The 26376-nt window shown below is 39.8% G+C and overlaps 1 protein-coding gene across 1 annotated transcript in view; it reads left to right on the forward strand.

The window, feature by feature from the left end:
* Positions 1-2302: 2302 nt before the first annotated feature.
* syde2.L (synapse defective 1, Rho GTPase, homolog 2 L homeolog) overlaps positions 2303-26376 on the forward strand; it is a 46902-nt gene continuing 22828 nt past the window's right edge. Inside the window, exons 1-2 of the mRNA XM_018258143.2 lie at positions 2303-4839; positions 19733-20413. Coding sequence (XP_018113632.1) covers positions 2994-4839; positions 19733-20413 — 2527 coding nt within the window. The 5' untranslated portion in view covers positions 2303-2993. The remainder of the gene's footprint in view (positions 4840-19732; positions 20414-26376) is intronic.

Consider the following 26376-nt stretch of genomic DNA (forward strand, 5'->3'; position numbering starts at 1 on the left):
GTTTTATGAACAGAAACAATCGAACAAAACCTATGCAGAACAGAAAATGCAATGAAACGGCCAAAAATGCAATAGAATGGCAAAAAATGCAACAAAATCACCAAAAATGTAATATAATTACTGAAATAACATGCAAAAGGTAATGAACAGTGCGGTTAGCGAATACACTATTCGCAATGGCAAAAAACTCTACATTCTGTGGCACATAAAAGGTTAAAATACCTACATTAGGGAACCCAGTGCAAAATATTGGCTCTGTTGGAATACGGCTCATTTATTAATATTGGGAAAATTTGTACATGTAAGTAACACATGGTGACCAATCAAATTTTTCTTTTTGATAATTTTTCTAGCAGCCTGCTGAAAAAAAAAAGCTATTCAGTGATTTGTCATTATGGGTTATTGCCCAGGTGCAGTGATCAACTTACTGTTGCCGAGTTCTGCATGTAGTAAGAAAGGGCTACAAAAAAATAAAAACACCCCAAAGTATAGGTAACGTTTTAACAAGTGATAACTATCATCCCTTTGTAAAATGTATTAGCAATGAATAAATCTGCTCCTACCTAAATCTGTCCCCTTTTCCAGTTAAACGTGTAACACTATTTTGGGCAATTTAATGGGTTACACTTAAGGCAGGGCCTTCACTAAGTGGAACAAATGAAGACGTGGTGTAGTGCAACTACAACTCCCACAGGCTACTGTGCATAAAGGAATAAAGAAAGGACACCAGGAGGTTCTTGCAGTAAAACAGAACAGAATAGTTTATTTGTCAGAGACAAATGATTCACAGGGTTACTTACAGTCCAAAGAAGCATATGTAGAATAAGTGTTCAGAAGGCCCGGAGAGTAAATCAGAGACGGCTGAATGTGACCCCCTGTGGATGTAGTCAAGGTAGTACAACATACCTCCAGGCAGGAATACTTCAAAAGTGATCCGGATCCCACCCAGTGGAGTAGAGAGAAGAACTTTACCCTGACACCCTAACCACTATGTATCCTGTCACTGTAGGCAATCTCATAGCCTAGGGAAGCTACTCCCTGCTACAATCCTTGATGGAGCACAAAGCTGCTCTTTCTCTCTTCCCTCACTATATTATTCTCCTAGAGCAGTGATCCCCAACCAGTAGCTCGTGAGCAACATGTTGCTCTCCAATCCCTTGTATGTTGCTCTCAGGGTCCTCAAAGCAGGTGCTTATTTTTTAATTCCAAGCTTGAAAGCAAGTTTAAATTGCATAAAATATAAGTATTATGCCAAGTAGAGCCTCTTGTAGGCAGCCAGTTCACATAGAGGCTACCAAATAACCAATCACCAGGGGCGATCCATGGGCTGCTGCCGCCTGAGGCAGCAACCCCGATGCCACCCCCTCTCCCACTCTGTGCTTAAAAGATTAGCGTCAGAGCGGGTCAAAAGTTGCGGCATCGGTAGTGCAATGAGCACGTACTGTGCTTTCTGCACTAGCAGAGCCAAATTTCCGGTTTAAAAAACGGAAATTCGTCTCTTAAAGTTACAGGAGGTGGCTTTTTGCGGCCCCTTGAAACTGGCCGTTCCCTGCCGCCTGAGGCAAGGTGCTCATGGCAGGAACGGCCCTGCCAATCACAGCCCTTATTTGGCACTTTTTCATGCATGTGTTGCTCCCCAACTCTCTTTACATTTGAATGTGGCACACAGGTAAAAAAAAAGTTTGGGGACCCCTGTCCTAGAGTCTATAACAGATATTTATCCTGTCTCTAGCTGACCTTATTCACGGGGTCATTGCTCCCCGACTTAACACTAGAGGTTCAGGTCCCTCTAGGGCAAAATGGCTTTACTGGGCCTTGATGTACCCAGGCTCAATGGAAAACATCTAGGTGGGTCAGCTCCACCCCTAACCAGGCACAATGTTAAAGTGTGGCAGGAAGTGGTCATAAAGCCTTTTGATCAATAACTGGAATATGTAAATTAAAAGATACATGGGCATCTGCCCAGCAACTAGGGAGATGACTAAGTGTAGGGATTTAAAGCCATAAAGACATTAGTAAACCTATGGGTCCCAACAAATATTTTGATTTGCTTTTCGATAAGGAAGTTTTATATGGCCTTTATGTTTCTATAGCTGTACTGTTCAGCTGTATATAGAGTATATTCAGGTAAGACAAGGTTAGTGCAGTTGGATGGAAGGCTTCCCTCTGCTGGTCACACTGCCACAGCAACTGTTCACACTTCATGATGCTAAAGCCTCGTGTTACTCGTCTAGAAATACACTTAAAGGCATTACGAATCCACGATTGGTCTGAATATTATTCAAATTATAACGTCGGCCACACTCAGTGGAACATTTAGTTGAGAACATGTTTGCAGACAAAGCGTTCCCAGAGTCCCAGCTCTGCTATTATATTTGTTTTGCCAGCGACAAACAAGAGTTTCGGAACGTTCCAGCCTAAGTGAATGCAAGTTAACGTTCTTTCAGTTACAAAGCGCCAACACATGAAGGAGCGTTGGACTGTAGTGCGCCTGCTGCGTAAATGTGCGTCAGGAGCGCTTTTGTCAGTCTCAATTGTCCTGACGTGACAGGCCGAAGTGAGCGGACCCCTGGAGTGGGTACAGAGCTCACTCAAGTCTCTCACGGACTCCCGCGGAGGGGGAAGGGAAGGGGACATTGAACTGATCCCAGTCAGGGTCTGGTGAGACGCCCGGAAGCTCCCAGAGCCAAGCGCTTGCGCATGCTCACATCCCGCGGCCTCTTACCCCCAGAAATATTCCAAGTATGTGCAGGCAGCGGAGAGGCGCACACACATCGACTGAAGGGAAAGAGCAGATACGCACAGAGCGCTCAGCAACAGGGAACGTGTCCGAGCGCTAGAGGACACACAACCTCCTCCTGGTTGGGAGAGATATGGAGCTCCGTGATTGTGGAACACGGGGAGCTGAGGGGGAAGCGAGCCCGCAGGCTGCCGGCTACTGCTCTCTGCCCTGGGGAATGTCCTGCTGAAGCTGCGGGGCAAACAGGGGAGGAATGGCTGATCCTCTGCGGAGGACTCTATCCAAACTGCGGGGGAAGAGATCCAAAAAGGGGTCGGCGGGGGGACTTGGAGCCGAATGTAACGGAGAAGGTAAAGAGCAGCACGGAGGGGGCACACGGAGGGGTCGTGCAGAGGAGAGCGCTGGGGAGGGGAAGGCAGGGCCACTAGTGGGCTGCGAGGGGCAGAGTCTCGGGGGGCGAACTCCAGCAACTTCCCGGGACTTTATGGCAACTGCACAACCCGGCCCGAAAAGCACAGAAGGGACAATGGGCTGGTGTAGCCAGAACCACAATAATAACAATTATGCCATGCTGGGGGAGACGCCAGTCAGCAGCTCGGGCACAGCAGGGCTTGTCCTCACTAACACGCACAATTCCTATTTGAATGGTCTAGAAATTGGGTACAATGGGGTGGATAGGGGGCCCCATTCCTTACAGCACCCTGTGTCTCATGGGATTAGTACTATTAAAGACAATAGGGTGATCTTACCCTATGGGAAATATCAAAATTGTAATCGGTCTCCTCTGTATCCCCCTGGATATCCCCCATATAGCAATACCTCTAGTACTGAGAAGCAGTGGCTATCACCCCACAGTGCCCCTGCCTCTTCCTGCCCTTTGACCTTCTTTTACCCTCAATTTCCCCAGGCAAGGGCTGTCCACGAGCCTCAAACTGAGTTTGTGCCCTCAACATTAGCTCCCAGTCATCCTAGTGTGTTAGGTGGCAGCCACACTATGACCACAGAATACAGTGCACCATCGCATGATTACTCTGAATTAATGGCTCCCTCTTTCTATAGAATTGGCCAGAGCCACTCAGAGGATAGTGAGGAAGATGATTATTATGACAATGAGAATCTTCTGGTCACGGCAGTGACTGAACCGCAATATAATAACATGTGCATAGGGCCTGATGGGGTTTCACCTGGGTCTCAACAGCAGAACAGGGCTGTTTCATCCCAAGGGGATTATTCAGGAGACCAACAGAGTAAGGGCACTGGCAATATCTATCTAGAGACTGACAGGCTGAGGTCTCAGTTGCAGGAGGCGTATTACTTATTAATCCATGCCATGCATGATTTACCTCTTGAAAACCATACCAGCAAGGTAGCTGCTAAGGTAGAAAGGTGCCCCTCCAGCTCCCAGTCCCAAGACAGCGTTTATTCTCAGTCTTCTGTCCGAGCTATAGAAAGTGACGTTTGGTCCTCTGATGAGACAAGTCCAAAGCAAGTGTCTCAGAGTGACCTGGTGTCCCTTAATGCATTGCAAAATTTAGAAATTAATAGATTCCACAGCTGTAGCAAAAGTTTAGATGCTATATACTCCATGCCGATTCATGAAACCTTGCAGAAGTTTCATAGTGATAGTTTAATTAAGTACAGCACACTAAATAGCTCATCATCTCCAAACTGTGGCATCGAAGATAGTCAGGGTTCTGTTTGCCACCAAGTGGACACATATATGGACTATGAGAGGGATGTTTGCCCCCAATCCACTACCAGAACCATCAGCAGTGGAAATTCTGGGCTTTATAATCAGACCCAATCTGATTACCTTCATGAAGGAAAACCTGTCTATGAACATGTGACATGTAACACTGTTCCAACTGATAGCCAGGGCTTACAAAAACCATCTGGATTAACCGTAAAGAAGATGCAGAAATGGATGTACAAAGGACGATTATTATCTTTGGAAATGAAGGACCGAATTATTGGATCCTCCCAAAGAACCACTGGTTCCTGCAGACTGACTTCTGATGGTACAAGCAACAGTCCTGAACTTCCCCAGACTAGTTCATCACTGAAAATGCCTGGGGAGAGCCAAGGACCCCTTGTGACAGGTAGGCCAGCAGGGCATGGGCCCAGCTCCCGACCTGGATATGTCCTTCAGCTCTTCTCTTCTTAGGCTGTGGGGAAGCACAGACGTCCAGTAATCTTCCAGTCTGAGTACTAATTGGTGACTTGGTGGTGGACCTCTTCTGTTTTTTTTTTTTCATTTAGTTTTTGAATGAGTTAAAATAGGTGAACTTCATTTGTAATATCTGCCTTGCTTTTTACCTTAAAGAAAGTTCTTTACTTTAATCTTGCACATCTTTTTGATCTTGTGTATATCTCTGCATGTACAACTCTTTCATGTAGGCTTTCCACTGCTTTCTTCCAATGCATGGTAAAATAAACTAGTCATATGGGTAGCTAAAGCTGAAAAAAAGTATTTGACTTGCATATTTAAAAACAAAAAAAACCTTAAGTTAACGAACAGTAATACAGCAAAGAATGACAAAAACTAAAAAAAAAAACCTTTACTTTACAGCTGCACAAACATTAGAAAACACTGAGCTGTTATTCATTTAAGATGACTTTTTGAGTTTATGATTGTATAAGCCGTCTCACAGCATGGAAACTTGGCTAAAATAATTTCATCCGATTCCCCCAGGATACTCTATGCTTTGTTTACACACCAGATTTTAAATAGCTCATGTTGTTTTTTAAACTCAGTGTACATTATGGACTCCATCATCTAGCAGACTAAACACTGGGAATTCCTTTGTCACATCTTGTTAGGAATACCATATAAAGAGATGATTTTCAACCTGCTGGATTCCAGCTGTTGAACTACATCTCTCTGTCACCCTGAATTTTGAGGGGGCTCTGGTAGTTCAACATGTGGATTTCCAGAACTTTAGGCTCTGTATGAAATGTCAGTCCGATTTCATAGGATTTATTTTCATTTTTCTTTTTAATAGTGCGTATCCTTGTGCTTGTTGACACCACTGTGAAACAATGTTTTTTAAATATGGACTCTGAGCCAGTTCTTTGTTTTCAAAGCACTACGATCAAGAAACAAATTATATACTGGCGCACGTAGCAATTTGTTCTTTCAAGCAATTAGTTCAGATATATGTGTGCCTCACGCACTTAAGGAAGCAAGTACAGCTACTGAATGTGCAACATTTTTAATATCTTGACGGTAAGCTGTTTGCATCAACTCTTAAAACAGAAAAAGTGCAAGGGTTAAAGGGGAATTTTACTTTTACATTCAATTGTTGTAAGTTAGAGGTCAGCCTGTTCTAACTAAGCAAAGTATCCGTTCATCTTCCTTATTTATTTTTATGGTTTTTGATTTATTGGCCTTATTACTCCACCTCTTCCCAAGCTGCAACTGAACATGCTTTCTGGTTGCCAGGGTCAGTGACCCTGGCAACCATAACACAGACTGACTGTGGCTTTACTTTTAATTGTTAGTCTTATTTGTATTGCTTCTCTTTCTTTACAGGCAAACTCGTATTTATCATTCATTTTGATTTTGAAACTGCTTCCCTTGTTGCTAGGGGCAATTGACTCCTGGCAACCAGATACGTTTAAATGCCAAGCCTGAGAGCTGCAGAACAATAAAAAAGAAACAACTTATTAATTAAAAAATATATAATGAATAGCAAATGCTAATTCTTAGAATACTGCTGTCTACACCATATTTGTTTTTTTTTTGTTTTTTTTGCATCATAAGATACACATGGCTTTGTAGTTCCTGAGAAAGTTCATCTGATGGTGACTTTATTGGAGGAATCTTGTCGTTTGCATAGCATGAATTTAATTGCAGATTCATAAATGTGTGATTCTTATATGTATTGGTAGCCTAAACCACACAACATCACATTTTATTTAGCATTGTCTATACAATCAATCATTTTTATTACAACTTGTATGTGGTGTGTCAAAAAACTATCAGCAACTTGCTATGGATAATCAGTGATATGTTAATGTAAGCACATTATCCATCCCTCACCAGTAAACTCAGTTGTTCTGTATCTGTCAGCAAGCACAGGATTGAAATCATATTTTAGGGCTTCTTGTACAAACTATTCTAGATAAGATAGCTGATCAGAAATTTCTGTTTTTTTTTTTTTGTTGTTTTGATGGTGCAGTGCCAATTGCTGGAACAACTTGCTGTGGGCTAAGAAGGTATGGAATTTAGAACTGTTCTGTTTCTGCAGGCCCTGGGGTTACAGATAAATAGAGAAGATTTATTGCTTCATAGCTCTGTCAGGGCATTCAGATAAGTTGTTAGTGGCTCACTCCAGGGTACAGAATATAAGGCTTAGTATGTGTTGCCAATTCATTTTTACCCTTTAGCACTATTAACCTTATTTTGTTTAGAAAAAAAGCTATAAATTACCATTATTCTTAGTGATAATGATTTTCTATTCATGTCAGATGATTTCTGTTTCTTGTAGAGCTTATGCACTTGGGCAATTAAAAAAATCTTGAAAGAACACACATTAATGCTTCTTAAGATATATATGCCTTTCAGCATACTTGGACAGTATTAATGAACGTAACATGCTGGGATACTGTGCTCCTGAATAGCAAGTAGTTAGATATTAGTATATAGTTTTAGAAGTCTGGGGCTTCATATGTTTTTTTAAGACATACATTAGACTGGGATATTTTTTTTATTTTTTTATTAAGGTCTTGCACAAAAGGCTTTCTATAGTCAACATCCAGGCCTTGTCCATCTCGAGCATCACCACTGAAGTACTATTTCACATATGGTTGTTAATGGATTTGCCATTCGGTGAGCGTTTATACCCACAGAATTGCATGTGTGATCTCATGCGTTTTCCTCTAAGGCAAGAGTGCCCATACTTTACTAATGAGGGGGTCTACTTTTAGTGATGATGTCCCATTATGATCTACATCCATAAAAGCATTGTTAGCATTTTGTTCCATTGAAAGATTACTTAATATTATATTGATTTATGAGCAAATGTATATTGCTATGTTTAACTAACAACTATTTATTATGTAACTTTAATAAATAAACTGTTATAAACATCTTAATGAAAAACATGAAACAGGAGGGTGATTTAGTCAAGCTGTTTGTTGACAGTGTCTTGAGATCTGATCACCAACTAAAGGTCTACTGGTAGATCCCGAATCACCGGCAGGATGGCATATGAATGGCATTGGATTTCTGAAGTTGCCCAAAGTTTCCTTGTGAGGCAACTTTGGGCGACTTCAGAAATCCAAAGCAATTCGTATGCCATCCCACCGGCATTTTGGCGGTGGTAAGGCATTTGGAGAGATTAGTTGCCTGCGGAAGAGAAGATTTGTCGCTGGATGACTAATCTCCCGGTCTGCCACCAGATACAGGGATGTGTAGAAATACTTTTGGATAAATATTTACATTGCATTTTCTATGGAGTAGAACAATGTGCTCCTTTCTGAAAAGAAAAGCCATTACAAAGGTATGCATCCATCGTTGCTTTGGTTCTATTTGATCTTAGTGGCTTTTTCGTGCTTAGAGCAGTCTAAAGGATGTTAGACGTTAGGGTTATCATCATCATCATCATCATAAGATAGGACAGGCAATGAGCTGATGATGTGCAAAATGATTGTGGTAATAGCACCCTTGTAGTGTTATTTTGTTGTAGAAACGGCAATCATCCTGCTCACTTCTCTTTTCTCCTTGTTAAGATAACCCCTGCTGCATAACATCCTTTTACCTTGAACTTTGCACTTAAAAGTACAGGAGTTCAAACAAGCTATATACCTAATGAGCAATTTCAATTTATCTTAGTAGAATAGGTCAACTTACCAATGTTTTGGTGCCTTAAATTGAATTTGCTGTGGCACCCAGTAACCTCTACTCAGGCTATGGGCACATGGAGCTGTAGACTCCGCTACTCTGTCTGCATATTTTTTTGAAGGCTGATATCTGTTCCATGCCCCATTGCAGTCGATCAGAATTAGATCTGCCTGTGTGCGCATCTTTGAGCCTCCACTCTGTTGAGTGTGACTACACACAAGCTGAAATGGGTTAGATGAATGGAGCAGTTGCATGGAGCAGATCCTCTTCTTTCAGCCTACAAAAATATGTCCAAAGACATAGGCTAGGCCAGACCATTGTTACGAAAGTAAATTCCCCACAGGCAGAGAATCTGCTGCCCTGCTGCTCCCCTTGTCTTTCAAACTGAGAGAGGATTTTGGGGCAAAATGTCATGTTTCTGCACAAAAATCCACCAAATTTACTTACACGAAAGTGGAATCAATGCTTCCTGGCAGGTAGAGTTGCCACCTTTTGCAAAAAAAAAATCCTGCTGGTGGGGGCGGGTACAAAAAGGGTGTGTGGTGTGACGTCAAACGGGACGCGGTTGTGCGGCCAGGACAAGAACCGAAGGACAAGGTAAGTTTACAGGGGATTGGGGGCGGGCCGAGGGGGTCTTTTTAAGGGTATCAATTTGCAATACCGGCCCCGGCCTTGGCAGGTGTCTTACCGGCTAGGCCGGTAAAATACCGGCCGGGTGGCAACCCTACTGGCAGGCAGAGCAGGAGCGGAGCATTCGATTCTCTCCACAGGCCAAGACGTCTGGCCGTAGCCTGCTGAATACTGAACACACAAAACATATTCTGCTGCTCAACTGAATCTGTATAAGCAGCTCTGTTCTGCTTGTCCAGTTTTAAACTACATCACACAGATTGGAGCCTAGTGTTACTTAAAGAGGTTGTTCACCTTTAAATTAACTATTAGTATGATGTAGAGAGCGATATTCTTGCAATTGCTTTTCACTTTTTAATATTTGTAGTTTTTGAGTTTATTTAGGTTTTATTGCTAATCTAGTTGCTAGGGTCCAAATTACCCTAGTAACCATGCACTTGATTTGAATTGGAGACTGGAATATAAATAGGAAAGGACCTGAACAGAAAGACGAGCAATACATACATTTGTAGCTTTACAGAGCGCTCATTTCTAGATGGGGTCAGTAACCCCCATTCGAAAGCTGTAAAGAATCAGAAGAAAGGCTAATACTTAAAAAAAAATAAAATATACAAAATAAATAATGATGCCCATTTGAAAAGTTGCTTAAAATTGTCCATTCTATAACATACTAAACATTAACGGATAGCTGAACCACCCCTTTAAATTTTGGACTAACCAGTGATATTAGATTTTCCACAAAAGTATTTTAGGAGTGCTTTGAATGCTGTTATTCTGAGACAGGGATGTGTAATTTGCATTGATTATCTCCAAACCCGAGCTCTGGGACTCTTGGCATAGTTCCACAACAGTGGGAGGACTAGAGAATGAACTTAATGTCTATGTGAATAATACAAGTAAAGTTTGATGGTAATCCTGACTGATTCTTCTCTAGGCATTACCTTTCTCAGTGTAGTGCAGCGCAGTCCTTTTGCTCTTGGGTTAGGGTTAGCTGCTTGCATGCCATGGTATTGTATTAATCACATACCAATTGTGTTTGTTTATAATACAATTGTGTGTTGCTAATTATATTTAAAGGGATACTGTCATGGGAAAAAATTTTTTTTCAAAATGAACCAGTTAATAGTGCTGCTCCAGCAGAATTCTGCACTGAAATCCATTTCTCAAAAGAGCAAACAGATTTTTTTATATTTAATTTTGAAATCTGGCATGGGGCTAGACATTTTGTCAATTTCCCAGTTGCCCCTGGTCATGTGACTTGTGCCTGCACTTTAGGAGAGAAATGCTTTCTGGCAGGCTGCTGTTTTTCCTTCTCAATGTAACTGAAGGAGTCTCAGTGGGACATGGGTTTTTACTATTGAGTGTTGTTCTTAGATCTACCAGGCAGCTGTTATCTTGTGTTAGGGAGCTGTTATCTGGTTACCTTCCCATTGTTCTTTTGTTTGGCTGCTGGGGGGGAAAGGGAGGGGGGTGATATCACTCCAACTTGCAGTACAGCAGTAAAGAGTGATTGAAGTTTATCAGAGCACAAGTCACATGACTTGGGGCAGCTGGGAAATTGGCAATATGTCCAGCCCCATGTCAGATTTCAAAATTGAATATAAAAAAATCAGTCTGCTCTTTTTAGAAATGGATTTAAGTGCAGAATTCTGTTGGAGCAGCACTATTAACTGATTCATTTTGAAAAAAATTTTTTTTTTCCCATGACAGTATCCCTTTAAGTACAATGTCACTGATTAGGGCAGATTCTTAGCTGGATGCATCTTGTATTGCAAATTATTGTGGCATTTTGAGAGGATATGCATAGAGCTGACAGATATACCCCCCATGCACTAAATTATTTTCACCTTCTGTGAGGTGCCATTGGTAACCCTACAGATATGCTTCTCTATTGCACAGATATTTGCTTCTTGCATTTCATTTAAAGGATGTCCACTTTTATACTAATGTCTGAAGATCCTTTGCACCTGAATTACTTTTTCTAATAGGCTTACATTTTTCAGCTTTACTTAGTGTTTCAAAACTATTATAACATTTAAAATGCTCAAACAGTAAGTTTGTAAAACAAGCTAGGCAACTAGAAATCACCAATTGACGTGTAGAGTCCACCTCTACAACTTACTTTATAAAGACTTTTACCATGTCTAATACTTCCCTGGTAATAATATAAATTAAGCATTAGAGTGCAAAATTAAACTAAGCAGCTAGTTACAATAGTTCTAATATACCTTGTGGTTTTGACAAATTCTGAATACAATCATGCGGAAAATACAGTAATTTATTGTTTGGTTGCCTCAAATAATAATCACATCTTGTACTTTTTTATGTAAACCATCACTGCACCTCAAAATGATGAGCTAAGACTTTCTTAGTGCAGTGTGTAATTAGCTATTTATAAAGCAAAACGACTTATTGAAATGGATCCTTCCCAAAGGTCACCTAATGAATTGAGCAGTTACCAACTGCACAAACTCTCTTAAGCTGTCTGTGCACAGGAAAAACAAATATTATAATTCAATGTGCCTTGTGGATTTTTGTAAAATGTTGTAGATTTTTCTTCTAAAACATTCTGAAAAATGTAAAGTGCAAATGAGGTTAGATTCTTGGTGTATTGTTGTATGACAACATACAGGTGGATTTAACTAAATTGAAGCACGCAGTCCCAGATTTGATTCAGGATTTGGCGGAATCCAAGTTTCTGGCCGAACCAAAACCTCAGGTGAATAAAGCTGTTTGGTTTTTTTTTTCCTTGTAGAATTTTCATTTTTTAATGTAGCTAATGTGCATATTCAAATTAGGGTTCAGATTGTGAATGGGATTCTGTTGATTTTTTGTGGAGGATTGTTTGTCTACATTATTCATTAACTGAACATCAGAGTCCAGTGAGACGAATGCTCAAGAACAGTTTTCCAGCAAATAATTTGGTAGGAATTCATGAAACTGGTGCAGTTTTGTAGTTATCCCATATCAACTAATAACCAGCCTGTTGTTATAAGAACGTTTTGACATTGTGCATATCGGAACTGAGGCTTCCTTTTAACCCCCATTGTGTGCCATAGGCAGAGCTTTTGCCTCGCTCTTCTACGCCAGGTATTAACAGACAAATCTGGTCACAAATGCGGTTATTGGTTTCTGGTCAGAATGCCCAATGTGCCATAAGTATTATTTATGCATTTGCCTACTAAATCAGATCTGACTGCTTCCACTGGAATCCAGAAATTGTATTCACTGACCTGTTTGAAGCCAGATGTCTGTTGGGTTTTTTTTTTTGTATAAACCTTTTTAAATCTATTGTCAAAAGAGTTACGTATATGTTGCATGTGGCACGTCATTGGTTTTACAATTCAATACTGTGGTGTATCTTACAGCTCGAGTTTCCATTTGTTTGCATATAGAGGCTCAGTGTCTACTTGATATGTTAACACCAAGTGTAATTGTAATTATTTGTTTTATTAAAATACCGCTTCATCACATCAAGTGTCAAATGCAGAAAGAAGAAAAAAGAAAATGAGGTAGTAAGAGAATGGAAAGGAGAAATAAACTGCTATAGAGATACTTCATGATGGTTGTTAGTGCAGCTAGATAAAAGAGAATCTTTTCATGGGGATGTAAAGAGAGGCTCAATTTTTTAGTATGTGAGGCAGATGGGAACATTTATGAATCCATATGTGATTTCTGGCTGTGCCTTTGGATTATGTGCATGATTTTTTGGGTCAGGTTTTTTTGGATAGTTCATTTCTATTGTCGGCCGGCCAATTTTTAATGGTAAATGTGACAGCATGAATTCTGAATACTAATAAATTTGGTTTATTTTAAACATCATCAGTTAACTTTTTTTTTTTTTTTTAATTAGTGGTCAGCCTAGAATGGGGATCAGAAACCCCTACCTATGGTATGGTGAATTTTTAAATCCCACAACATCTAGGTGGCGTTGTTTTTGTTTTTTTTAAAGACAAACTAAAGGTAAACTTCTTGCTCCTAGGTGTCACTATTTTGTAGTATTTTTACAGTTTTGTTTAAACCCTGCAGTATCTTATTTGATCATTTTTTTTGTTGCATAAATTATATCGGATGACATTTCATTGCAGGTATTTTATGTCATTGCCTCACATACTAAATATTGTATTGTTTGCGCCGTACTATGGTGTAATGAGACACGAGTTTCTGTAACTGTAGATTATAGAGTGAGAACAGTCAATGGGAACATATTTCCTGTCATATGACCAATTAATTACTTTTGAAATGGATCCTTTTGAAAATCTCGTGACATTTTCAGTCAGAAATTCCCAGGGAAAAAAAAATCACTACCACTGTCTCTGCAAATTAGAAACCGTTACCTCATACAGGTATGGATGGGATCCCCTATCTGGAAACCCATTTTAGAGAAAGCTCTGAATTACAGGAAGATTAGCAGTGAAGAATTTAGATTTTTGTCATTTGTCGCTTTGCATTTTATTTGGCATATATGGCCTGTCTGCTTTCTTGTACTCTTGTAATTCTAGCTCAGTTGCACCTCAAGAAAAGTTCTTCTATTATATCTCATCCCTGTATCTTATGCTTTTCCAGAGTACAGGGTTCAGTCCATGTACCATATTGAAATGCCATGGTGCCCCAGGAGCGTAAGTGAAAAAGATAACAGGAGTCTGTAACTTTCTATTTCTGGCACTGTTTCTGGAGTACCATGGCATTTCAATATGGTACATGGAAGAAGAACTTTACTTGGGGTGCAACTGAGCTAGAATTACAAGAGTACAAGAAAGCAGACAGGCCCATATGTGTTTTTTTGACTGCTGCTATGCGTTAGTGGAAAATGGCTGATGCCAAATGCCCCCTGATGACTTGTCACTAATGTTATTTAATGGCAGGGTCCCTTATTTGTTTCATGTTTCCGCTATTTAACCTGTGCCATATAGCCTTTTTTCAATTTCCACTACAAAGCAGCTTGTTTATGCCAGTGCATTTTCATTACTTTGAAACACTTTAATTTTTTGGTGGCACTGTTCCTTTAAAGCCAGCAGGTTAATTTCTATCCAGCATATAAAGACTTACAGGTTTTATGGCAAGGATGTCTGATGTACAGAGAATCTGCAATTCAGCTTTTTTGGGCTAGTAAATGATGTGAGTAAATCATGATTACATCCTGACCCAAGCCAGGGTTGTCTATTACATTTTCTGTATCCATCAATTTATTTCACCTTGAACCACATATTTGTGGGGTGTGTAGATCAGGAGTTTCCTTCTTGAAAATTAGTGTTTTACCTGCTTTGGGATGTGTTTTATGTAGAAATAAGCCTGGCGTCTAGAGACCTGAGTGTGTTTTGACAGATGTTTTTCTACTTTTATTAATACAACGTATCAAGTAACCTTCTAGTTAATCATGAACGAAAGCTGCAGATAGTGAGGCAACGACTTTGTTTGCTTCAGTTCTGTGCATCAGTTTTCTTGGAATGCAGTGCAAGTGTAAACGTGCCTGCGGTATCATACCCACTGCCGTGTCAAAAGACTTTCTGTTGGGACTTCAAATAACTTGTCTGGCCAAATTAAAATCTGGCACAATTCAGCTTCCTGAAGAATGTAAAGCTAGCCATGAATACAGTTTCAGCACTTTGCTCAAGGACTGTGCAGTGTATGGAATAGTGACCCATTGCTTTCATTAGTGCTGAGCTCACTGCTACATAATCCTTGCTTTGTTTTGGGGGGACTGCTATACTCTGCCAGCCTATCTCTTGCTTAATGACAACATTATGGGGAAAGTCTATCACGGCAAAGGAGAAAAAATATTTTCTGTTTACTTAAAGCAGAGTCTATTTACTTTTACATTGCAGCTTGCTTTTAATTGACCTCTGTAAAGGATAACACTTTTTCCTCCTATAGGGCTTTAGCACACAGGGAGATTTAGTCGCCTGGCGACTAATCTCCTCTTCTGCGGGGTGACAATTTTCCCGAACTGCCTTCCACCTGCTATAATGAGAAAACGCCAGCGCCAATGCATTCACGGCGCTTCAATTTCCGAAGTCGCCAGAAGTTTCCTCGTGAGGCAACTTCAGGTGACTTTGCAAATCGAAGTGCCGCGAGGCGTTTTCTTATTATAGCAGGGAGAAGGCAGTTTGGGAGATTGTCACCCCGCAGAAGAGGCGATTCGTCGCCAGGCGACTAAATCTCCCCGAATCTGCCTGTCTGCTAGCTCACATATAGGTTCACGGTTATCCATTCTGCAGTATTTCAGTATAGGTGGAGAATAAAATCAGATGTTATCAGACTATTATTTAGAGTACCCATCTTTATTGCATAGTTCTTCAGTTGAGTTAAAAACAGATACAGGTATGGGATCCGTTATCTGGAAACCCAATATCTAGAAAGCTCTGAATTACGGAAAGTCCATCTCCCATAGACGCCATTATATCCAAATAATCTATTTGTTAGAAAATGATTTCTCTGCAATAATGAAACAGTGCATTGTACCTAATCCAAACTAAGATAGTATTCATCCTTATTGGAAGCAAAACCAGTCTATTGGGTTTATTTATTAAAATCCAAATGTTAAAATCTCAAAAACAATTTTGAGTTTTTTTCACTAGAAAACTCAAATTTACAGAGAAAACAGCTAGATTTTTTTCAGAGGTGTATTATGCTGCGACGCTGCAAAAAGCTCATATCCGAAAATCCGCCATCTCAGACCTGTCGAGGTCCCGTATAAGTGGGAGATGCACCCATCTCAATTTGAAGTTTTTGTGATCTGCTCTGGGTTTAGCCCGAAAATCAGACTTTTTCTGGGTTTTTGGGTAAAAGCAAAAGAGTAATTTGGGTTTTTGCTAAATTTTATTGAGTTTTTCCACAATCAAATTGAGTTTTTTTTATTAATAAATAAGCTAAAATTGGGCATGGGAGTTTGGTCGTGGTTTTTTAAATAAAATCTGAAATACATTATTTTACTAAATAACAACGCCCTAATGAGGGAATGTAATAAAAGTCGGTAACTGAAAAAATATTCAATGTGAAAAGTTGTGCCTCTGTTTGAACAAATTTTCCTTTGAGTGAATTTAATATAGCTTTTGTGAACTTAGAAACTGTTTAGCGACCACTTCCAACAGTAGAAGAAGTTGTTACATTTGCTCCAAAAGATTGCAGCACCTTCAAGCAATTCTTAAAAGTGGGCCATCCGCAATGAACATTCACAATGAGTAATGAAATTCGCAATACAGTTTAAGGAATAGTATTATATTGTGAAATGCAAAATTTTATTCTTATTTGTGCAAATTGTTTTGCCCCATTAATGTTTACATGATTTTCTAGTAGACTTAAGTATGAAGATCCAAATTACAGAAAGATCCCTTATCTGGAAAACCCCAAGCATTTTGGATTACAGGTCTCATACCTCACCTCACTATTATTAGCAAGGAGTTTATATTTTCTTCTTCATTGGGTTTTTGCTGTGTGTATTCCGGTTTCCTCCCACACGCCAAAAACATTAAGGAAGGTTATCCAGCTCTTGATAAAATACAGTAGGCATTATGTGTGCGCGAGCGCTATATCGATTCTGCAAAGCAAAGTGCTGTAGAATATGTCTGTGCTGTACAGATAAAGGATAACTAATGAAAGAGAGGTTATGCTAATAAGAGGTGCACTAGTTCTTCACACATTGAACTATTATTGGACACTCTCTCAGCTGCTGTCTGTAAATCCGTTTAATTGCGTATTTTTGTTTAAAGTATACCGTTACATAATTTGTCTTACAGGGTTTTTTTAAACAGATACTTAAATTGTGCAGTGTGATGCTGTAGTGCTTCCCAGTTAAGTTAATTCTGTGGGTGTTTTTACTCTGGACTGCAACTTTTATCACAAAATGTCTCTGACAAAAGGAGCATGGTTGCAGATGGCTTCTCATCAGTAGCAGTTAACCATGCATATGCCAAACAGGTGCAACTCTTATTCAACATGTGCATGGGAGTCATTTAGGCAACTATTACACCAGTTTGCCAAACTCATGAGCAATTCTGTTGGGTTTTTAAGGGATGTAATCTGTGAAATTCTTCAGGTTTTGCCTCATGAGACATCCTGTGAGTTTTTTTCCTACCTCAAATAAAGTCACAACTCGAATGTTTGCTTATTTATGAAAAAACCTAGAATCAGTGGAATCGGGGAAACTCGAAAACTCTAATTGATCGAGTTATTGGTGGGAAAAAAACACAAATAGCGGCCCGTGTATGGTCACCTTTAGTGTATGTGGGAGTTCATTAGCCTGTCATTTTCATTAAATACTGAATCAGTTACCCTTGCTGGTTCAAATTCCATGCATGACATGGTCATTTGGCCAGTTAAATCACATTTTCTGTTATTGATATAGGTAAGTGCAAGGTCACAGACATCAAATGTGAACAAATCTTCATAAACGTGGTATTACAAAATTCAGTGTAGTGTTTGAAGGGCCAGGTGTCTCTTCCTCTGATGCATCTAAAGAATGGTACCTGTTTGTCTGCTGTATACACATTTGGTGATACTAAATGTATGAAATTATTCAGAAATATGCTGATAGGATATGAACTATAATTAGCCTATATTTGCCCAACATTTGTGTAAGTAAGTGGTTGGCTTCACCAAGTGCTTGCTATTTTTTTTATATATATATATATATATATATATATATATAGATATATATATATATAGATATATATATAGATATATATATATATATATATATATATATAAATGAATTGGTTGTTCTGAAAATTAAACAGTTAAATTATTTTAAAAATTCAGCATATTTTGTTTCCTAAAGAGGTTCTGCACATGTAAGAAAATGCTAAAACTTTTTAAAGGGTAATGAAATGGCTACTTTTGACACAGGCTCTGTAAGGGCTAGTCCACACGGGGAGATAGCGACGCGTTTGCGGTCGCGGCGACAAAGCGCCGCGACAGTCGCCGCGACCGGCGCAGGCGACAGTTTTGTATGGGCGCCTATGTAAAAACGCCTGTGCTAACCACACGAGGCGATGCGCTTTTCAACAGTCGCCTGAAAATGCCTCGCCAGGCTTTTTCAGGCGACTGTTGAAAAGCGCATCGCCTCGTGTGGTTAGCACAGGCGTTTTTACATAGGCACCCATACAAAACTGTCGCCTGCGCCGGTCCCGGCGACTGTCGCGGCGCTTTGTCGCCGCGACCGCAAACGCGTCGCTATCTCCCCGTGTGGAATAGCCCTAAATGTGGTAAAATCTTAGGGGGGTGCCTTAGGCAAAATACAGATGGGTTTGGATTTATTCAACATTCTTCGGAGGATTTTATTCCTCTAAGAGAATGCTTATTAAATTCGACTTGTGTAGAGGATAGTCCATAATGATTGCTTGTGCATAGACATTCTTCCTAGAGGAACACTTCATCTTTGGCTAGCACTTGTAGCTTTATTCTGCTTTCACGGCCATTGCATTTCTTTTCTCATCTGTTCCTGTGCATGCTGTGCTGCGGATGGTTGTGACAGGCTGGTACCAATATAAACAGTGTTTCCAGCTTATGCCAACCTCTTGATATCTGCTGCTCAGTGTGTGGGTGGTATTCTCAGCACTGCAATGAAAAGAGTGGAAGGGCCAGCATCCAGTACCAGTGTGATGAACCTAGGCTGTTGTGCAGAGCTTAAAAAACAAAACAGAAGCAGTGCATTATTTTTCAAACAAATTAGCAGCTAAGTACTAATTTATTTTATACTTGGTTTCTAGTGTGTTAATGTAGTGCTTCACCTCTCTACCCACCATAAGAATTGTATGAACTTTGTTTCATATAGAGGTGCCTTTGTTTGTGTTTTATTTTTTTGTATGGTTTGCTGTTAAGTACTGTTAGTCGCTCTAGAGTGTGCACAGCAAATTATGGAGTAGTGTTTTGTATGCAAACACCTATGAAATGGAAAATTGATTAATATGCTGTTTAAGGGTAAGGCCACACGAGGAGATTCAGGGAGATTTTGTCGCCTGGCGACTAATCGCCTCGTCTTTTGAGCGACTATCTCCCGGAACTGCCTCAGCGTTTTTCCCCATAGGCTACAATGAAAAGTCGCCTGTTTGAGAAATCCTGAATTCTGTGAAAATAATTAATGCTACAAGTTGATCTAGCACATAAACAGTCACTCTGAGTTAGATGCATATAGGCCCTCATAATAATTATAAAATTGCATTATGCCTTCGCACACCTGAGAATCTAAGAACTTAGAGACCATCATGCAGTCATCTGGTTATTTTGCACACATAAAACATCTACGTCGATATTAACTGGGGCAAAAAAGCTATAACTTACATTTAACTCTAATTTCATGTTTTAGATTGGCTTGATATTATAATTAAGTGCAATTAATGATGAATGAAAAATGTCAAGTGGTTGCCACGGATGAGCTTGTAAAAAAAAATGCCAATGTTTGAGGCAATGGAGCGTAAGCAAAAGAATATAAAGAAAAGTAAAAATATAAAGAAACCATTTTATTATGTTTCTATAGTTTATTGAATACAATTATTTTTTTCTTCTTTTTGGTCATGCAGATTTAATTGAAAATATCTATGCTTCAACAGTCGTCAGAAAAGAGCTCAAAGTCACTGAGGCAAACGAGCACAATTTACAGAAAAACCACATCACCGTGTCAAAGAAACGGAGTTGGTTAATCCAGAGTAGCCACAAGTATCCGCAACGGGACGAAAATAATGGCCCAAAGAATCCACTTGACAGTAACCAGATGCAGAACTCTCCCAGCTTTAGAGTTAAACAACAGCAAATGTCGGCCTCTGTGGAAAAACAGAGCTGTAACAGAACCCAAGTGCCTTGCAATGAGGTTGTTCAGCCAACCCCTGCAAACCTCTTAGTGCTGCCCAACTGTGTCATGGACCACAATGAAGAAAATGATGCAGACGATGAAGGAGAAATTTGGTACAATCCCATCCCTGAAGATGATGATCAGTACCCGAACACAGACAAGACTTCTTGCCAGATTGCTACTGTTACACGAAGTGATTTATTGAAAACATCAGGGAGCCCTGGAGGACTTCCACGTTCTGCAGTATGTGTGGGGGATATGATGCAGATGTCTCCTACCAGTGAGATTAATCATACAGATGCCTTACATTCCAATGACTATTGCGTGCAGCTGCACAAGCAGAACCTTACATCTAAAGCTCAAATGGCACTAGCAGAAGAATTGACTCTGGCCCCTAAATCTAATGAATCAGGTATTGTGTTTTTTGTTTCTCTAGCACTGTTTTCCCTCTCTATGATGATATACTAAGTTTTAAGCAACTTTCCATGTGTTTGGTGTTTATTGTAACTAATTGGTGTTGAAAGCAGTATTTTTCTGTTTGTTGGTTCTCATTTTCTGCTACCTTGTCAGAGTCAGAACCATTAGTGCAGAGAATATTAAAAGCCAGACAGGTACTGCTTTTAATAGTAGTTACATTTACACAATTGTCTGTTGGAAAGCTGCTTATAAGTAGCGATCCCCTTTCATCCGTACAGTATATCTCTTTGGCTTTTTATCTCAGCCACCTAAACTGTGGCTGCAATAACATAAAGCATTATTGTGAATGCACACCGAGTTGTTTGCAGTCAAATGAAGTTAAGCTGCTGTTAAATGCAAGGACTATTCTGAACTCGGTGCCGCCTTGAGATAGCCTACACAAACACACCCACCTCAACTTGCCTCATGAATGGAGTGCCCCCTGTTAAAAGTAAAGTGGACATTTTCACATGTAGTTTAGCTGCCTCCTAAAGTGATAACTTAGCTGCTTTCTATTAGAGAAACTTTTTCCAGAATTCAAATTTATGTCTCGCACTCAGGCTAGTTTTGCATGCAAAATGTTACCAGATCTGTATTTGTTTTAAATATTTTTGTTATTTGTTCTCTGCCCCTTTTACATTGAATGGGTCAATTTTGGTGCTGAATTTTCAAGTGGAGGGTGCTTGTCATGCAAATGTTGAATGAATTTTAAGTTGCTGAACATGGATACAACATCTCACAGAGAGAGAGAGAGAGGCTGCTACACACTAAAGCCCAATGTCTTATATTTTTGCCATTGAAACAGACCAAGAGCTAGATAGTGGAAAGGCAGAGGCCCTGGTCTTGAAGGATTTTGTTGCTTGCTGTTTTAATGTAATGGGTTTTGAAGCTGTGCAAATTCCTCACTAAAGCGTTTCTAAAATGTTCTTTATAAAGGACTATTGATTGGGGGTAACTACAGTCAGCTTACTGTTTCATGTTACTAAGCTACAGTACAGCATTTAGTCACTCTGCAGAGGTCCCCTAAAGGCGTCTGTGCTACATCTGGCATCATCTGTTTGCAGTTTTGGGCTAAGCACTCTAGTGAATGGACCCTTATGCACAGCTACAATGTTTCTTATTGTTTACTTGCTACAGACTTTTTTTGGGGGGAGGAAGTGGTCTGCCACACATACATTTTAGTTTGACTCCTTATGGGTCTGTATGGTATGTTTTAATAGTTGAGTCACTGGCTTAAAATGTTAAACTAGTTAACATACAAATTTTACACTGACATGCCTTGTGACAAGCCCAGCTGCCCTAGTTAGGCCGAAACAGAATTGCTTCTGCAATATCCTCCTTCATAGAAGCTCTTAAATCTGATTTGATTATTCTATATTATGCTTGTATTTAAAGTTATAAGAAGTCGGAGTCGGTTCATTTTTGCCGACTCTGACTCCAAATACCCAAAATTGCTATTGTCTCCACAACTCCAACGCCACAGCTCTGGTGACATGCAGAAATTGTTCTGCTATGGGATATCCCCTGTCTTTTTGGTTCACATGCAAGTATTTAAGCTTCAAGGAAGTGATGAGTTTTAAAGCTCTGCAAAGTAGTAGGGTCCAGAAATAACAAACATTAGGCAAGAAAAAGTTAAGCACAAATCATACCCAACTCATTTTGAACAAGAGGGGTATACTGCTCCTTTAATGGGAAGTAGTAGGTAGATGTATATTACTTATCCGAGGGTTATATATTGCTTATATTTGCATCAATAGTAGCAGATCTTGTAGCATGTTTGGGGGTTAGTTGTGCATTTCTTTTAGGAGATCAATTCTATGATAATTTATTCATAGCATCAGCCGATCCTGAGAACTTTTGAGGCTGTTTAGAATTCTGCTCAGGCCATGCCTCAGTGGAGCTTACAATCAAGTGTTAATATCATCAGAAGCCACTGACTGTGTTTATGGAGTGTGGCAGGATACCCAAGCAAATGCATGCAGACACTTGGAAATCACTCTTGTTAAATGCAGGACCTGTGTTTAAGAAATAAATAACAGCCTTTGAGCAATAAAATATTTGTAGTATCTATTAAACCTTATATTGTCATAGGTCTGTTTTATAGGAGCATCAGACATTCCAGGGGCCTAGTAGCCAGCTCTATCATATTGGGAGTCTTGGTAGTTTTCTTTCTGACTAAAGCATCTCTTCACCTGCCCATGCCTTGACATATGTGAGCATTGTCATGTGCATGACCTGAATAGAAATATCAGTAATAAAAACTAGAATTAATAATACATTTGACGCATTACGGAACATTTGTTTTAGATGGAGGCAGTGACCCCATTTGAAAGTTGGAAAGAGTCAAAAGAAAAAGGCAAATAATTCAAATAAACTATAAAAAACAAATAATGGAGACCAACTGAAAAGTTGTTTATAACTGGTCATTCTATAACATACTAAAAGTTAACATAAAGGTGAGCCACCCCTTTAAATGGTACTGTATTGCCTGGAGAGTTTGAGAACAAAATTGCACTTAAGATAATGCTAATCTGTAGCTGTGCTAGAAAGAGACTGACTCTAAAATAGCAATTTCTCTTTCACAAAAGAGCATGTTTGTCCTATGAATGGCTATTAAATTACTAAATGTAATTGTAAAGCATTCTATATCTGAAAAGAGCTAAACCAGAAATGCAACAGAGAAAGTAATGTCTGTGTTTGTGTTTAGTTTTACCTTAACGTTAGTGGCTTGAAGTCTTATGGCTTCTTCTGTCACTGAAAAATACAACTGGAAATGCTTTCTCCCCCCCCCCCCCGGGTTATTTGTATTTTATTCTGGAGCAAAGGCACAAGTTAGGAATACTTAGGTGGGACCTGCACCCTGAATATTTCACCGTCTATATGTCGGAAGTACGGTAGTTCAGGGCTGTGAGTTGTTTGCCCTGGTCTGTAAGTGCAGGGGCAGCAGTTTGCACATTTATACGCAATATGCTTTGAAAAGAGAACATACTGGTGTTAAGGTAAATATTCCACTGGAATAATGTGTTTACATTTCTTATTGTTATGAAAGCCCACATGCTCCGAAACAGAAGGTCCTTGTAGGCACTGTTCCTTTTATGGGCAAACAGGAGGGGATCTGACTAGAAGGAATCTTGCTAGGGGGATCTCTGACAAATAGCTCCACATTAGCGGGGCCCCTGAATGCCATGAATTACTTAGTGCAGGAGTCATTCAGGTTTGTTCTCCAAGTCCTTGCATTTACCTCCCTATGAGTGAAGCTTTGTCCAGTTCTATCAAATGCTGCACTTGTGATCGGTCTCTGCCAGAGCTTCACAGCAGGCGGTCTGTAAATAGGCTGCCTCAGTTGTAAAAGGAAGAAGGGGGGTGCATGAATAACATGACATCTGTTCACTTTGTGAACACAGCTTTGTAGACTATCCATGATATCTGCACCAATATAGTTGTGGTATGCCGATCATTTCTTGTCTATGCAAATTTATAATGCTTTAAAATGAAGTTCTGCGGATAGTGGTAGTCACTTTTCAGTTGCTCTCCTATTTTTTATTATCTATGTAAATTATTTCAACCGTCTGGCTCTGGACTATTGCTTTTTCTTTTTGTAATGCCATAAAGTGAACGTATTTTTATTTTATTCACATTTATCTGATTGTTGAGCTGCAGTTACAATATATTTTGCCTACAGTGCAGAGACATGCAAATGGGGCCCACGCCCCTACCAAAACTGTCAGCCACCATGGCTTTGTAGATAAAATATAGCTTCCAAAGCAAACTCAGTATTTGCCAGGGTAACATTATAAGCATTACTAAAAGTAGAAGATCCTGGTGTAGGTATAGATTCGGGTCGGTGGTTCTGCGGGTCGCAGGTCGGACCGCGGGTCTCCTCAATATCGATTTTTACTCCTTTTTTCTGACCATGTCTACTTCCGATGATGTCACTTCCAGTTTACAATGACAGCACTTCCTGTTTTACTCCATTTTTTCTAATCACGCCTACTTCTGATGATGGCACATCCGGTTTACATTGACAGCACTTCCTGATTCTTGATAGTCAGCAGGTCGCGGGTTGCAGATAAGGTACTTGCGGGTTGGGTAGTGGGTCCAAGCAGTTTAGAATGCGGGTCTGGTTTGCCAATTGCAGGTTGCGGGTACGGGTCGGGTATGGGTTCCAAAAAATGGACCCATGCAGGACTCTGCCTTGAAGGCAGATGTTAGGCCAGGTTAGAGAGAGATCTTACCAAAGTCTTCTCCAGCATGGGCGACAAAACATCAGAAATACATATGGATTGAAATCAAAGGGAATTCCCACTGGTAAAACATTTTATTAGCATAATCCTGCTAAAATGTAGGATTAGGCAATTTGGCACAATTTTATGTTTCAAATGTTTCACATTGACTGCCATCCAGTGGTATATTTTGTGATGTTTTGTTGTCCTTGCTGGAAAGGATTTACAACAGGTAGCAGGGCACTGTTGCTAGTCACCCGTGAGCAAATATTGCAGAGAAGGATTGTTTGAATTCTGATGAAAGAACCCCAGACAGACAGATTCATTTTGACCTTCAGACACAAGCAACAGAGGTGTCAACTCACTGCATCCATTAACAACTAAATGAAAGTGGGCTCTATTGTAGGAGACCAAAATAACACATTGAGAAACTTAAGAAAACCAGGTTGGATTTGCCAAAACCAACATAAACTGGCCAAGATCCTCCTAAGAGAATGTCCTGGGCACAGACAAAAAGCATCCTAAAATTAGGTGAATACCAATATTGAACCCAGTGTCAGAAAGCTGGTGGTCTCTGTTGAAGATCATGGGTCTTCCAGCAGGACGATGCTGGACTGTTCAGAAGTGGCCAGATATAAATGCATTTGTAAACTGCCGTTGGGAGATGGTGTCCTTCAGATATGAAAGAACTGGAATTAAGAGTGCTCCAACCTGTCAACTTCAAACTTGTTTTGCTGTAATTTTGGAGGTAATTTATGATGTATTTTTGGCCACAACAGTATAACGCTTTTTTCCCATGTTTTGTTTAACAACATTCAGTTGGAGGCATTTTAAACATTCATGACACTGCCAGAAATACAGGTATTCTTCAGCGTATCCCCAATACTAGTTATGTAGTAGGCCACCTTCTAAAGGTCACGCCGCAAAGACCCAGGATTCATCAAACATAAAGTATGAAGGAAGCCACGAAACGCAGAACAATGCTGCTATTTTTTCATTGTGCAATAAAAATATCAGCATAGGTCTACGTTTTGTGGCTTCCTTCATACTTTATGCTTGTTTCATTACACATTTTGCATCTGCCAGTAAAGTAGCATCTTTTTAGATCTCCATAAGTATATTGTCATTTGCAGAATTCATCTGTGTGTTTTTGTATCCAGAGAAGTAAAAGGAACAAAGTAATTTATACAGAGGGGTTCAGATAAGGGGCTCGGTACAATGAAAAACATGGAGTGGTAAGAGTTAATGTCATATATTGGAAAGGAAAGGTTTGCAGAATAGCTTGACTGTGCAGTAAGATAAAATCTCTGAAACCTTTAGTAAGTCTGGTGAGTACTTCTCAGGTGACTGCAGTGAGTGTGCTATAAAAACAAGAAAATAAGGGATTATCTGCATTTTTTTTCAGTACAAGACAAAAACTGTAAGATATGTGAAGCTGGATAGTAATGGTGTGTGTGTGTGTTTTTTTTCTTTTCTTAGAGACAGACTCTCATGTCTCTGCCTGTGGTTGTCTACAGAAGCAGTTATCCGTCAGAAATGGAATGAAGATGTTTGCTATTGCAGTGTTATCTCTCTTTCAACATTAGTCAGTCACTAAAATATGTAGTAAATGGTTTCATGTTTTACTGTAGGAAATTCACAATTGTAGTAGTAATAGGCAATTTAACATGGTTCTTTAGATCAACCACTAAACCAA

This window comes from Xenopus laevis, chromosome 4L (genome assembly GCF_017654675.1).
Source record: "Xenopus laevis strain J_2021 chromosome 4L, Xenopus_laevis_v10.1, whole genome shotgun sequence".
Lineage (NCBI taxonomy): Eukaryota > Metazoa > Chordata > Amphibia > Anura > Pipidae > Xenopus > Xenopus laevis.